This window comes from Berghia stephanieae, chromosome 3 (genome assembly GCF_034508935.2).
Source record: "Berghia stephanieae isolate SIO BIC M18660-M18661 chromosome 3, UCSD_Bste_1.3, whole genome shotgun sequence".
NCBI lineage: Eukaryota > Metazoa > Mollusca > Gastropoda > Nudibranchia > Aeolidiidae > Berghia > Berghia stephanieae.
In genome coordinates this window covers 62,785,571-62,802,419 of record NC_088362.1, presented here as the reverse complement: position 1 = coordinate 62,802,419, position 16,849 = coordinate 62,785,571, and the positions used below count along the sequence as shown (strand labels likewise).

The 16,849-nt window shown below is 33.8% G+C and overlaps 1 protein-coding gene across 1 annotated transcript; it reads left to right on the top strand.

Moving 5' to 3' along the window:
- The first annotated feature begins 12 nt into the window (after nt 1-12).
- On the top strand, nt 13-13,481 carry LOC144968165 (putative neutral sphingomyelinase). Its single transcript, XM_078906202.1, has 9 exons — nt 13-219; nt 2,562-2,664; nt 4,565-4,641; nt 6,087-6,270; nt 7,256-7,459; nt 8,479-8,608; nt 9,854-9,967; nt 10,432-10,556; nt 11,161-13,481. The coding sequence occupies exons 1-9, from the start codon at nt 182-184 to the stop codon at nt 11,407-11,409; spliced, it is 1,224 nt and encodes a 407-aa protein (XP_078762328.1). The 5' UTR covers nt 13-181; the 3' UTR covers nt 11,410-13,481.
- Nucleotides 13,482-16,849: the final 3,368 nt, after the last annotated feature.

Genomic DNA, 16,849 nt, shown 5'->3' with positions numbered 1-16,849 from the left:
ATGCCGGTGATCGTACCATCAATTATTTCATACTCTCGTCGTCACCAATGTAAACTTCCGGCTTGAAATTCTCGTGTTTTTATGTTTTGTTGCAATGCCAACCTGACTGAGTACCTTTTTTAGAGCTCATAGTCAAAGTGTTCGCTTGTCAGGGATTTGATCGTGACTTGTGTCAATAGAGATGACAACTACACTTAAGATCCTCACGCTAAATTGTTGGTAAGTCTGGCCATAAGATGTTGAAAATAAGGAAAGCCGGCGGGCGTGGATGACACACCGACAATAGTCACGGATACTCCCCCTTCCAAAAGAACGCTACACTGACTAACAGAGTTACATAATTTACCCTCATTGAAATTTAGATTTGGATAATTGAAGATTCTATTTAATATCTAAATCTAGAGTATTTTTTTTTATTATTTTCATTTTGTGCAATTACTGTGATTATAATTATGTTGTTGATTGCTTTTCTTCAAATTAAAATTAAAATATGCCTACCGGGGACGGACATCCTTATCCTAGATGTAGGTTCAAGTTCAAGGCCAAGGTTAAAAAGTTAATTTTAGGCAATTGCCAATAGCCTAACAGAAACCATAAGTTAACCCAGATTAACCATTTAACTTTAACAAATAAAAACAATGAAACGAATAACATTGCAATTGCAGATAAACATCAATTAATAAAATTTCTAGGGTGACAAAAAAAGGAGATAAGCCTACATAAAATCACTCATATGACACAGCATAAAATCAAAACAAGTCGAGAATCGATCATTTTGTCAGCGAGCAGCATAGCTAACAAAGGCTGCGGTTATTCGGACTCAAATTCTAATATGCATGTGCAATCATCAGATTATTCAGCAGAATAGACTTCCATGGCAATATTATTTTAATTATTGATAATTAAATCAATTTAATGCAACTGAAAATAACAGCAATGATGTAGTAACGTAAGTAGTCTAAACCCCCCACCCTTTTATTTGATGAGAAAGACTAAATCATAGATCAGGTGGAAGTCCGGATAGAAATTAAAAAGTGACTGTGATCTAAAGGAAAAGCTTTTCTAACAACTTTACACACGATGTGCACATAAATATCAGGACGAAAACAACACATTGTGATAGTGTGAGACAGGTACCAATCCTTCAAGCTGAAGTACCGGTATGAGCTGTGTCAGTGTGATATATTATGGGCAAAACAAGCTCTTTGAACTCTTGTTCTATTTCTATCTATATCAGTATCAGTTATCCACCCACTGTCCAGTGTCTTCCCCCCCCCCCCCCTGCACATGTATATTATATTGGACTTTGAGTCCGAATAGCCATGGGAGACTATGAGGGTTTGGGAGGGGGGAAAACTTTTTTTTTTTAAAGTCTCCCTCTCCCAAACCCCCTACTAGAACATTATGATTCTATTTTAAAAAAGAAAGAATATTGGGGATGTAGGAGCTTTCGGATGGCCTCCCGAATTAATTTATGGAACTGACCAATGATGTAAAAGAACCACCCACACACCTGAGATAGCTAATCTGGGATTTATAATCTTGACCAAGGATAAAACAAAAATGGCTCAAAGTAGGATTTTAATTCTGCTTCCTTCGCACAGCCATGCAATGCTTTTAAGATTAGCCATTAAACTGATTAGTGATTTTCATCTGTTGTCTGTTTCAGAAATTCTTACTGTATTTTTTAAAAATGCATCTACTCAGTTTCTTGAGTCTTTTCTGCCTATATTACTGCATTGGCTGCGACTATTTGGACTTGAGTCTTAATTGTCTCCTGTGGCTATTCGGACTTAGATTCCAGTGCGCATGTGCAATCAACAGATTATTCAAACGGTCTGAATAGTCTCCCAGTGCAATTTAGCTTTTGTTTGTTTTTGTTTTTTTATCATTATTATTTTAATTATTGATAATTACATTAACAGTAATTATGGTATAGTAACGAAAGTCTAAACCCGCTTTATTTGACGAGAATGACAAAGTCATAGATCAAGTGGAAGTCCAGATAGAAATTTAAAAGAGCAAAAGTCAAAGTAACTGTGATCTAATGGAAAAGTAGAGTATTGGTGGAGAATGCTAAATTCTGTGTGTACCGTGTGTAGTAATGTCTAGTAGTACTTAGACAAAGGACTAATTTCTAGCCTTGTGTGTGTGGGGGGGGGGCGGGGGGCAGGATTGGTTGGTGTAGATGGCAAGATCTAGAACTTTCTCAAAGCAGTACAGGGTTAGAGAGTCAGTATCTCGAACCCAAATATTCCACAACAATAATTACTCAAATATTCAATATTGCAGCACACTCGATTGCCCAAGACTTTACCATTATACCGTCACCTCCATCATCTTCTTTTTTCATCATCATTATCGTCGTCAACATTCATCATTACCATCCACTTTCCCAATGTGATTTTTCCTCTCATTGTCTCTGCATGAGCTTTGTCAGTCCTTATACTGCATTATGTGAGTTGATTTTTAAAAATTGTTTGGTTCTATGAATTAGCCCAGGTTGTTTGATTGAAGAGTTCATCTTGTCCTCTTATGCCTTTTTTTTTCATCTCTTCTAGGGGACTTCCATTCCCAGTGATATGCAAGAATCGAGTCGAAAGAATTCAAGGAATCGGACAATATTTACAGCAAAGTGATTATGATTTTATAGTACTTGAGGAGGTATGGAATCGCCCAAATTCGATTAACTTGTCTGACAGCAGTGCTCATCTCCACAAAATTCAGCATATTGAATGTCCTTTTCGATTGAATGGCTGTTTTATCTGTTTGGTTTTAATTTCATTCATTGTTGTTTATATTCTTGGTGGGTTTTTTTTTTTTTTTGGTGTGTAGGATCACTTAGGAACAAAATTGACGTCTTAGCGACAATCTGTCAATTTGATTCAGAATACAGAAATAGTTGCATGTATGTGTACTGGAAACTTTGCTGTCTGAAGTATATCTATGACTTTGTTATTTGGATTTTCACACCATATTTGTTTAATATATTTTTTTCGAGCAATATAACTATTAAGATTTCCCTATCATAGACAATAATGATCATTATTACTATTATTAGATTTAGTTAATGAAACAAATTATTTTTTCCTTTACATTTGTATTGCTAACTAGGTGCCTTGTTGTTTGATTGAACTTTAACGGCCACTTCTTAAAACATACCGTATTCACCACTCAAGGGTCTTTTAAACCCAGTGACTTACAAAGAATCAGTAGAAAATCATTTCTGTGTTTTAATTATTTTCAAAAGTCATAAGATCAAAATATTACGAAATGATTCTGTATGCACATTAGTCCATGTATGTGTATATGTGATTTGTGTGTGTTTGTGTGTGTGGATGGGTTTGTAAAGCGCTTTGCATGTTAAGTTTTTAAGATTTTTAAATAAGTTTGACCATGCTCAAAGAAGCTTGCAGTCTAGTGTTGTAACCCTCAACCCTCCCTAAAACTAAATTCTCTGAACGATCTTTTGCCTTTTCTGCTCCAGCTGTGTGGAACTCATTGACTACTTATACAAGAAACTGTCAGACCTTTTATACCTTTAAAAAATCCTCAAATCTGAGTTATCAAATGAATCGTTGATATATATGTGTGTATGTATGTGCACATGTGTGTGTATATGTCTATTTGTATGTTTGTGTATGCACATTTGTCCATGTATTTGTATATGTGTATATATGTACATGTAATTTGTGTGTGTGTGTGTGCATGTGTATATTTATTAATTTGTTTAATTATTATTTGTTATTGCCATTGTGAAGCGCTATTGAGCATTGTAAAAGGATAATGGCGCTATATAAATTTCCCATTACATTACAAAACAACTTTTGACTTGTAGATCCAGGGTTGGAGTACAATTGTGTGGGGTTCAAAGTTGAGTCCTTGAAAAATGCACTTTACAACTTTACTCTTTAATTTTTCGACTGTACTCAGGTGTGGCCTGATTCTCGTACGTAACAAACAGCATTGTCTCAGTGGAGAACAATTGTAATATGCCTAATAGGTGTAAGATTTGTTCTTTATGTTAAAATAAGCTTTTATATAGACCAATATCCACTAAATGTGCTCAAAGCACTTTACATAGGGTCCCTGGCCAACAGCAACACTTAACATGTAGGACGGAACACGACGCCTGTTAGGCAATATTACATTTTTTTCGGACAGAGACAACGTTGTTGACGGCCAGGTACTCATTTTACACCTGAGTACGGTGAGAGAATGTGAGTAAAGAGCCTTTTCCAAGACTCAACTATGAGCCGAGCGAGGCTCGAACCCAGGACCTTCCGATCCAAAAGCTAGTGTCTTACCACAAGACCACATAGCCACACAGTCCTTTATGTTAGATGTTGATGCCTGGGGATGCAATGTAAAGCGGTTTGAGCTTATTTAGAGGTTTTAGAGGATTTGTCTCTCTTTTGAAAACTCACATTGAAAAAAATAGAGATGTACAATATGTTTTTTCTTGATAAATAAAGTAATTTAACATATAAAGCAATAAATATCCTGCATATGTTTTACCATTGGGTTTTTGTTTAACATTCCATATCTCCTCACATTCTACCAGATATGGGTGAAATCAGACTTTCATTATTTGAAGGAAAAACTTTCTGCCACCATGCTGCATTCTCATTACTTCTACAGGTAATAATAATAATAATAATAATAATAATAATAATAATAATAATAATAATAATAATAATAATAATAATAATAATAATGATAATAATAATGCTGAAAACTTATATAGCACTATAACTCTGAGACGCCAGACTCTAAGCGCTTAAATTACAAATTACTTTGGCTAAAACATACTCATTCACAAACAAAAGCACACACAACACAACACATACGCCTATCTTGTTTCTCATATCATCTACTAAAATCAAAACAGATGTGTTTTAAGCGAACATTTAGAAATAGAAAAAAGATTCTTTTTCATGACTGCTCTGTGGTAAGGCGTTCCAAACATAGGGTCTGAAATGAGAAAAGGATATCATTCCAACATTTTGCGTATTCGAGGTAAATTTATAGTTTAACTAGTAAGCCAGTGTTACCCGTTTGTCTGTGATGATATATCATTAAACAATAAGATGAGCCAATATGATAATAGCGGTGAAATACATAATAAATGACCACTCGTTCATTTGAGATAAAAGAAATTGAACTCCCATAGCGGGCAGGGAGGTACACACTGTGTCTTCTATCCCCTTATATCTGTTTTCCAACATGCTTTCTGTCTTTGTCTTGGAATGAGATTACTTAGTTTTTTTCCTGGCCCTGGTCGGAGTCCTGGCTGGGAGGGAAACAGTCAAATGCATAGTTATTGTTTTGGGAGATGATATTTTTTTTCCTTGTAAATCATCTCTCTGTTATGCATTAGTAGCTTTGTTATTTTTTAATGTATAATGTAAGCATTTGAGTGTGTTCCTCTTTGTTGGATTTTGTTCTTGTGTCCGGATGAGACTTACAGGTGATCTCAAACTAAGTACATTGGTGATAAGCTCTTGGAATCTTCAACTGATCCCTATTTGTTCCCAGTTCCCCTATGTCTTACTTTCTCTTAGATGCTTCAATTGTAATTCTAGAACTTTTTACTACCCCATTTTCTTCCTTTTTACTGGCGCTGATATGACCTAAATGTGTTGCAAGCGCCGTAAAACCCTTCATAACAATAACAAAAGAAATTGAAATAGTAGAATGTATTTTTTTCTGAGTGAAAGGATAGGAACTTTTTGTACAACTGACTGAGGAGGAGCAGATTGGCTCAGAAGGATCGTCTTTATCTCATGGATCTGAGGTTAAAAAGTATTGTATAAAGATGAATATAAAGACTTCAGAATTGAACACTATAATTAACACTGAATCTTTCAGGCTGTTCTTCGGTCAACAACAAAAAACGTTAGTAAAATCCATTTTTTCTTGGTGTCCAGTCGGGATAATTGATTGATTCATATGGGTATGATGGATTGGATAAGATTGTTGTTGTTGTAGTTGTTTGCGTTATTACTGTTGCTGCCTTCATTTTTGTTGTTGTAGAAGTATAGAATCTTTTATTCATTTTTGGTTTCTTTTTTTTTTTTTTTCAGTGGTGCCATTGGCAGTGGAGTGTGCATATTTTCAAAACATCCTATCTTAGAGACAAGTTATTGTCGTTTTCATCTCAATGGCCACGCCCACAAGATATTCCACGGGGATTGGTTTGCTGGAAAGGGAGTTGGTTTGGCCAAGATCTGTGTTGGAGATTTAAACGTTTATCTCTACTGCTCACATGTAAGACCTTTTTTTCATGCTTTAAAGTCACTTTTTCTCTTAGTTTTTTGTTTTTGATGTTTGTTTATTTATTTGCTTGTTTTCCATACAGATGGTGATGACTCTTTTCTTGCTCTTTCTTTCTTCTTTTTTTTTCTTTTTTTTGTTTTGTTTTACCTTATCATCCGAGCTTTTTATTTTGTTGTTGTTTTCTTTCATATACATGTCACTTTACTAAAATGTAAACATATTTGAATAATAGTAATAGAGAGCATTGGTGGTGTGACGGTGTACAAATTTACAATTAATGAATTATTTTGCTATTATTTATAGTATGCTTAATTAATTGGTCTACTTATTTTAAGATTTCTTTATTTTCAAATTTGTTTGGAATTTGTCTTTAAATTTTAAGAAAATAAGTTATCTATTAATTTGATACCATGTCACTCAAGAAGAATTTTCCTCTGGTTGGGGTTCCTGACCTCCCATAGTGGGCAGGGAGGTACTTACTGTTTCTTCTATCCCTCTGTGTCTGTTTTCCACCATGCTTTCTGTTTTTGCCTTTGAACGAGATTACTTGGTTTTGTCCTGGCCCTGGCTGAGAGAAAAACAGTCAAATGTATAGTTAGTTTTGGGAAATGATATTGTTTCCTTGTAAATCATCTCTGTGTTATGTACTCTATTATGTTTTGTTTACTTATTATCTATGGTTTGTAAACATTTGAGTGTATTCCTCTTAGTGGGGACCTGTGTTTGTGTATGGATGAAACTTTTAGGTGATCTCAAACTAAGTACTTTGATAGTGTGCTCTTGGAATCTACATGTTTCCTATTTGAACCAATTCTCCTTTGTCTTACCTTTTCTTGGATGCTTTAATTGTAATTTTAGAACTTTTTACTACCCCATTTTCTTCTTTTTACTGGCGCTGATATGACCTTAAATGTGTCGCAAGTGCCGTAAAACCCTTAATAACAAATAATAATATAAGAATTTTCCTGATCTCCAGTTTCATGCCGAATACAACCCTGGCAATGATGAATACCACGCTCACCGCATCACCCAATCCTTTGAATTTGGCCAGTTTATCAAGTCCACCAGAGAAGGGAGTGACCTGGTCTTGGTTGCTGGGGACCTGAATACCATGGCTGGTTGCTTGGGATACAAAATAATCACCCTCAATCCAAATCTAAAAGACAGCTGGGTGGAAAAGGTGTGTAGTTTTAAATTGATACGGAAAAAAAAAAGAAACTTGAGCTTTTATATAGCGCAATATCCATGGGAGATGATATTTTTTTGTCTTGTAAATCTTCTCTGTTATTCATTGTATTGTTTTCTTTACATATTATAGACTATTTGTAAACATTTGAGTGTATTTCACTTAGTTGGGACCTGTGCTTGTGTCTGGATGAGACTTTTAGGTGATCTCAAACTAAGTACTTTGATAGTGTCCTTTGGAATCTGCATCTGTTTCCTATTTGAACCAAATTCCCCTTTTGTCTTCCCTTTTCTTGTTGTTATTATAGAACTTTTAACTATCCCATTTTCTTCTTTTTTATTGGCACTTATATGAGCTTAATGTGTTGCAAGTGCCGTAAAACCTTTAAAAACAAACAAAACAATTAGAGCTTGTTATGATCTTCAGGATTGTATGTATTTTTTTCAAAATCTTACTCATTTTGGCTCTAAATCTGTTTCGGGAAGAGCTTTCCAGTCTGTGATGGTGTGGAGTGCAAACGAATACTTCAAAATGAGTGAATTTCTTTGTATGTCCAGTTGCTCTGGTAAGATGGCCGTCATTTTGTTTTATAAGGAAACAAAAAATAAGGGACCAAACCAGAGCCTAATTCATTTGCTGCAGAGCATAATTTACATCATAGTATATTGTTTTAAATTAGCATCTCTTTCTGTCAGCAGCTTCTAATGGTGCTCACACTACTCTGTTAAGATGAATCGGCATGTCGCTAATGTAGACATTAAACAACATTGGCACCAAAACAGATCCCTGAGGGACCCTATTCCTCAGTTTCAAGCAGCAGCTTCTAATTGTGCTCACACTACTATGTTATCCAGGATGCAAACTCATTACCACACTCGTGTACCATCGCAACCATTGCAATGCACCTTGCAACTCTTATGAAATTTGACCCATGATAGAAGGTAAGGTAATAATGAGATGATATTCATTGGAGGAGTGCATTAATAACGACATCACCGCCTCTTTGATTTCAGAGTAACATTGTTGATGACACATTTGGTGGGACGTGTGAGATCCCAGGAAATACGTATACTCCATCCGACTCTCTGCTAGCAAGGCCAAATGGAGAGAGAATTGATTATGTCATGTATGCAGCTAGAAAAGGTTTGTTGTTTTGCTATTGTTTTGTATTATATAAAGGTCTGAAAAAGCATGCATGCAACAGTGGCAGTCAAAGCAAGAAAGAAAAATACAAGAAAAAAGTATCCCCAAACATCGGTCTTTCTCAACTTCCCCAGTCTGATTTTGGGATATTTTTTTTTTCCTGTATTTTTGTTGCTTGCTTTGTCTGGCACTGTTTCATGAACGCTTTCAAGATCTTTATCTTACACCAGTGTTTGTTCTCTAATTTCTCAATTTGATATTTACATTATATATACTATGGTGTAAATAAAGCTGTGAAGCGGGGTGGGGTTCCTGACCTCCCATAGAGGGCAGAGAGGCACTTAATGTGTGTCTTCTATCCCCCTGTATCTGTTTTCCAACATGCTTTCTGTCTTTGTCTTGGAATGAGATTACTTAGTTTTATCCTGATCCTGGCTGAAGTCATTGGCTGGGAGGGAAACAGTCAATTGTATAGTTATAGTTTTGGGAGATGATCTTTTTTTCCTTGTAAATCATCTCTCTCTTATGTACTGTTATTTTTTGTTTTAAACTTATGATTTGTAAACATTTGAGTGTATTCCTCTTAGTGGGATCTTGTGTTGGTGTCTGGGTGAGACATTTAGGTGATCTCAAAGTACATTAATAGTGTGCTCTTGGAATCTACATCTGTTCCCTATTTGAACCATTTCCCCTATGTCTTACTTTTCCCTAAGTCCTTTTAATTGTATATCTAGAATGTTTTTACTGTACAAATGTTCTTCCTTTTTACTGGCGCTGATATGACCTAAATGTGTTGTAAGCGCCGTAAAACCCTTTTTAAAAAAAAAGTGAAACAAATGAATTGGACTCTGGTTCAGTCCCTTAGTGTTTTGTTTCCGTAGAAAACACTTCGATGAACATTCACAGGTTGAAAAGGTTTGTTTAGGCTAATGAGATTTTTTACATTGAAAATATACAAGATTATCATTAGGTTAAGAAATTGCTGAAATTACTGCTTAATATTATTGTCACTGAGATATTTTATTTTGAAATAGGATATTTTTTGTTTTTCTTGGACAAAAATAACTTAGAATTTGACTCTATAAAGAAACAAATTTTGCAAGGTAAAAAAACTGATAAGGGAATGCAGAAAAGGTTAATTGTTTTTTTTTTTTTTTTTTAATTTTATTTCAATTGAATTTCATTTATAGGTCAAGATGGAATTTGTAACATATAATTTTTTATGGTTTTTTTTTTTCTTTCTAGGATACAAAGTCGATGTTTGTTGTGAAGTGGGTCTAGGCAAAATTCCTGCTGTTGGGATTAGTTATTCTGATCACGAGGCTGTCATGGCCACCATCTCAATCACGAAAACAGATGGTAAGTATGAAAGGGGAGGGGGCCATTAAGGGATTTGTCATGATAACAAATGACACTCCCCCCCCCCCCCCCCCAACCTTCTTCCTCGTTTTCCTGCATAATGTGTCCTTTGAATTCGGGTTAATTGTGAGTATGATTCATATATCTTTTTGCTGTTTTTATTTGCAGTTCTTTCTACAGTTCAAACGGCTTGTATAAAAATGAATATACTCGCTTAGAAAAATAACAACATACTTAACACGGAACTATTCAGACTAACATCCCTGCTTCACCCAATAACAAAAATAGTTAAAAAGTTAAGAAATTATTTGTACAACATTTAAATTATACTTGTCATTGAGTGAAGAAGGGTTTTCAGGCCAAAATATTCCTTGTTTAATATTTTCCTTTTATTTTTTTATTTTTTTATTATTTGAAACTGTTATATTCATTTAAAAAAAAAAATTTATTGATTCATTTTGCAGAAAAGTCAATAGATACGAGTGAGAAATCGGGTTTGACCAAGGAGCTAAAGGACGCTTTACAAGAATCGCTGTTGATACTGGACAAGGGAATATCTCAGTGTCTTAGTGAACAGAAATTCTTCATGGTATGCACTGCGGTCTCATCTCTGTTTTATATGTACCGATAATCTAACGGAGTTATATATATATATATATATGTACCATTGATCTAACTAATGAGTTATATATATGTACCATTGATCTAACTAATGCGGTCTCGTCTCTGTTTTATATGTACCGATGATGATCTAAGGAGTGATATATATGTACCGATGATCTAACTAAGGAGTTATATATATATGTACCAATGATCTAAGAGTTATATATATATATGTACTATTGATCTAAGAGTTATATATATGAACCAATGATCTAGCTAAGGATTTTATGTAAATGAAATGCATGAAGTTTGAAATGATTGAATTAAATCAAGAAAAGTGTTTTTATCATATCTGTCTATTTCATGAGTTAAATGGCTTGCCTTTTTTCTTTTTTTTTTTGAATTACCATATTCCCCAGTAATTAGAGGTTATATTTATTATAATGAAGATTAGTAAAAGTTGAATTACTTTGTTTCGTTCCTGTGAGCAATGTTTTTGTTTTATTTAAAAGGGGAGGGGGGCATTGTTATTTTGTTTTGTTTTTAAGTCACCTTTTTTAATTTATGATATTTAATTTTTTTTCCCACAGTTGATGATTTTTCTGATGTGTATCGGCCTCTACGTGATGGGTTACCACCTTGACCAGTCAGTGACAGGGGGAGGAATTTACCTGGCATTCATCCTGGTCCTGGCAAAGCTGGTTGTGGCTATCGGTGTCGGGTTCTGTGTGTGGACGGCTCTCATTGTCAAAAGGGCAGAGTTTTACGGCCTCGTGGGGGCAAAAGAAGACATTTCCAGGCTCTTACAATATGGTGGAGCAAGAAGTCGTGAGTTCTAGGGAATTAGTTATGAAAAGTCCTTATTGTTCCAAAGTGATACATAACTGCTAGAAGCTCTGGACTGTAAGAGGTAGTTAACAAAAATGAATGTAACAAGCTTCAATACTAAATAAATAAATACCAAACAATGACCGTTTCGGGCTCAAAATCTCTCTTCGGCCAACAATAAAAACATTATTAAATACATTTCTTTAAAAAGCAGATAGACAGGCATCTGTCTGGTTTTAAAAGTTATGAATTTAATGTTTTTATTGTTTTTGATGTTGGCTGAAGAAGGGTTAATAGCCTGAAACGTTCTGTGTTTGGTATTCTGTTCTTTTTTCTTTTTCTTTTTTTTGAGGCTGTTATATTAATTTTCGTTTATTACATTTTATTGTTCTTTCGAGTACAGTTTATTTTTTATGCACTGTTTAAAAAAGTATGACAGCTAACTCTCTTCGTGTTTGATTGTGACTTTTCATCTTCAATATTCTTGTTCTATTTGTTGATCTTGTATGTACACTTTCAAATTATGCAAAAATTATTTTAAAATTTGTGTTTTTTTTTTTTTTGTTTTTTTTTTTTTTTTTTTTTTTGGTACTAAAATTGTGATATTTATGGAAGATTATAATTGCTTTTTTTTTTTTTTTTTTGGAAAAAAAAAAAAAAGAAATGAATGACAATTTGACTTTTGAGTTGTTTTTATTGAATATTTTTACTAACATTTATAATTTATAATTGTGGCTATGTGGTCTTGTGGTATGACATAGAGTCCTTGGAAAAGGCTCTTCACTCACATTCTCTCACCGTACTCAGGTGTAAAATGAGTACCTGGGCGTTAACAGTGTTGTCCTTGTCGGAAAAAATAATGTAATATCACCGAACAGGCATCATGTCTTGTTCTACATGTTTTTGTGTTGCTGTTGGTCAGGGATCCTTTGTAAATTGCTTTGAGCACGTTTAGTGGATATTGCTCTGTTTAAAAGCTCTATTTTTTTTTTTTAAATTATTTGTTTGTTTATATATATATATATGCTCGATAATGATGGCTAGAGCTTATATAAAAATATAAATTGTCACTCACATTAGAACGTCTCGGCCATATAATGTGAGTGGCAATTATATATATATATATATATACAGTAAAATTACTTTAAACCGAAAGAAGCTAAACCGAAAAATACCTTAAACCGCAAAGAATTTAATAAATTGTACTAGTTTCTTCATTATCTTTGTACTAATTCTTACGATGAACCGAAATACTTCTAAGAAAGACTTTCTTTAAACCGAAACAACTTGAGAGCACCTTCCCTTTCTCTCTCTCTCTATTTTTCTTCAAAAATTCGGGAAGGTGGCCCCACATAATAATGCCCGGCGATATTAAAACAAAGAGCGTAAGTATAAGATGAGGGTGAGGGGTGGGGGGTAGGCAAACACTTCAATCACTGCACTTGGGTTTGGCCAGCACCACGATCGCAGACTGGAAAAGGAAGACAACGGGTGACTGGCAGGCGAAAAATGAGGAAAGAGGGGGAGTTGGGGTGTAGAATCATGCAAGCGAGATGTTCTCGCTCGTGTGTTGATGCTTTGGAACTGACTGGATTTTCAACACGACAATAAAGAGGGGGGGGGGGGGGGGTTAGACAACTTACCATTGACATGCCATTTCATTTCCACTTTGATTGAATGTGTGTGTGAGAGTCGAGAGGGGGGTGGGGGGGGGGGTTCTATGTAATTAGGCCTTCGAACCTAATGGCTTTTCAACAAAAGAGAGGTGTGTAGTAGACAGCTTAGCATTGACACGCCTTTTCATTTCCATTTCACTTCACCTCTGAGTAGCTGCGCATCATTCATTATCAATTATCGCACAAGAACTTTCGATCTTATGTTAGCTTTACATTTTACTAAAAGAAAGCACTGTGCTTACATGTTGGAGTTGAAATCAAAATACTACGTGAAGTTGATGAAAAAAAAGTTGATCAAGATGGAGATATGTAAAAAACACGGCATCCCGAACACAACTCTTTCAACAATTTTGAATTGAAAACGAAAACTCCCAAAAATATTTTTAAAACACACACCAAAAAAAAAATAATAATAACATTTTTAAAATATAAAAATAATGATTTTTAAAATGGTTACGAAGACGGCATTTATTCAACAACTACATTTATGGGGAAACCCATGATACGATTAAATGAGCAAATTTCTTAAATCGTTACTACCCTTGAAAAACATCGCAAAACGGGAACTTGCTTTAAACCGAAATGGTTTAGAAGGTCCCCAAAATTTCGGTTTAAAGTAATTCTACTGTATATATATGGATGGCCCATTGATCCAACCTCTTAAGTATCATATTACAAAGACGCGAATTTAGAGGTTTTGTCAACGGGCCTTCGATATTTATATATATAATTGAAAAAGTTCGATTTGTATGATATCATGATTTAGATTTATTGTTATATTTCATAAACTTTAATTCTCACATGTAAATCTTTAGAACTGTCTCACATTACCATAGACTGGCCCCTGAAAGAAAATGACTTTGATTTGCCGTGGATTTTTTTTTGTTTTGTTTATTTTTGAGTTGTTTTTTTTGTTTTGTTTTTTTCTTTAATTGTTGTTTTAATTTATTTTTGTATAAAGTGCCGGGGTATTAAGTTGATATATATTTTATTGTCATTGTTATAATCATGCTAAATCACTCTGGTGTGGTTTTAAATACTCGTGAATGGAAAAGTCTTGAACTGTTATCATCGTCATCATCATCACCACCACCACCACTAACATCAACACAACCATCATTGTCGTTGACTATATCGACAGTTTTTAGATAAACGATTATTGCAGTACCGTACACACATGATATAAGTGTCCAATATTTTTGTCAAACTCTTTGTCAGTTATTTGTCACTTCTGTGGTGTAATGGTAGCACAACTGATCCTTTATCCAGAAGTCTTGGGTTCCATTCCTAGTCAAGGCAGGCTGAATTTTTGGGATTTTTTTTTTTCTTGAACTTTTCATTCTGCTTTTTCTGGCACTGTTTCATACACACAGACCCAGATCTCAATTATATAGATAGTATACACTTGGCTAAGAAGCTCACAACATTGTCATCCGGAAGTATAATGGACCAATACACAAAACTATGTGTAATCTTGAACGTTTATAGTCTGGATAATACAGTTAAGTGAGAATTACTCATAAACGATGGCATAACACAATAACAAACACCTGAGTGATGTCAACTTCATTCTATCTATAAGACGTCATCGCATCCACATTTGATTTGTTTTTCAATCACCAGGAGAGTAAACAAAAGTTGTTCAGTTATTTGATATTTTTCTATAAAGGGATGTCTCCTTGCAAGTGCATCATGTAGCAAATAAGGGAAGTATTTGATTATCAGATACAGTGGAATCTGTATAAAATCAACCCCCTAAAATTCAACTTCTGCTTAAAGGCAACACCTTTTGTTGGTCCCAAATTTTCTGGGTTTTTTTTTTATCTAAGTGTGATCCATTGATAATGGATATAAAGTCAACCAATCTTTCTGACTCGGCGATGTTTACGTTATCAAAATTCTATTGTATGCATTTAAGTGGAGTGGACTGTTTTTTAGTTTATTCTTTATTTTTACAAATGTTATATTGTATACTGTTTTTCTGAAAATTTCTATATTTGATATTGTCACATTCAATCTGATTTTAAGTTTATGTTTAAAATTAATCATAAAGGTAAAACCACATAGAAAATACCACTATTTTATTATTTAAGCAGCAACATTTTCATCGGTTCAAACGTGAAAACTTCATAGATTTTAAAGTTAATAACATAATTGTCTCATATATTAAGTCATAAATTATCAATTTATCCCTTCAGTGGGACTAGGTAACGCTTCAAAGTCCAGTTCCCGAAGGGGGTCCTGAGAACAGTTGATATAGCTCTCGCTTCACAAACAAAGTGTTTCTGTAGTTGAAGCTAAACATTCTTAAGTTCTACTAATTTTTTGTCGTGAGGTAATCTGGAATCTGGGTGGGGTTCCTGACCTCCCATAGTGGGCAGGGAGGCACTTACTGTGTCTTCTATTCCCCTTTATCTTCTTTCCACCATGCTCTCTTTATCTTGGGATGAAATTATTTGGTTTGGTCCTGGCAGTTTTTGGAGATGATATTTTTTTCCTTGTAAATCATCTCTCTGTTATGTACTGTTATTTTTTTTAATTTTTAACAGATCATTTGTAAAAATTTGAGTGTATTCCTTTTAGTGGAGACCTGTGCTGGTATCTGGTTGAGACTTTTAGGTGATCTCAAGCTAAGTATACTGATAGTGTGCTCTTGGAATCTAAATCTGTTCCCTATTTGAACCGATTCCCCTTTGTCTTTTTTTATTATTTTTTTTTTAAATTAATTTTTTATTTTTTTTTAACCTCAGGAATGGGAGACACCCAAAGTTTGTCGTTGCTTTGCCAATTTAGAATCATCTCCGTCTTTTAAATACAACAATAAACAGGTATAGGTATATTGACCTTTAAAAAAAAAATAAAAAAAAATTATTTGATATCGATCATAATAATACTAATAATAATAATAATAATAATAATAATAATAATAATAATAATAATAATAATAATAATAATAATAATAGTAGTAGTAGTAGTAGTAATAATAGTAATAATAATAATAATAATAATAATAATAATAATAATAATAATAATAATAATAATAGCACTAATAATAATGATGAAGATGATAATAATAATAATAACGATTATAATAATAATAATAATAATAATAATAATAATAATGATAATGATGATAATAATAATAATAATAATAATAATAATAATAATGATAATATAAATATATAAGACCCATCACCACAAATGTTTCACAATGCCACAAACGCATATTGGGTAAATATAAAAAAGAATAATAATGCAAAAGATATATGACCCTAGTACACTCAAAGAAGGAGCAAAAGTAAGCAAGTGAGACAAGAAAAACATCGCCGCCTCTGAATTATGATATTAATCGTACAGTCAAATGCAATGCACTTTGACATATGGGGCCCGAAGATGCACATATATACATACTTATACACATACGTATACATACATATGCATACATACATATCACATACATGCACCTATGTGCATACACACATTTTTACATGGTGTATGTTTAGTGACCGTACGTGTATGGAGTGTACACTTAAAGGCAGGCGACAGAGGCTAAAAAATATATATATCCTTTGTCTTACTTTTTCTTCAAGTCCTTTTAATTGTAATCAAGAATGCCTTTACTATCCAATTTTATTCCTTTTTACTGGCGCTGATATGACCTAAATGTGTTGCAAGCGCCGTAAAACCCTTAAAACATAAAAACAATTTTTTGTTGTGGTTAGCAGGTCTGTATTTATGATCTCTATTCAGTTTGTTTTGCTGATCCATTCCATGA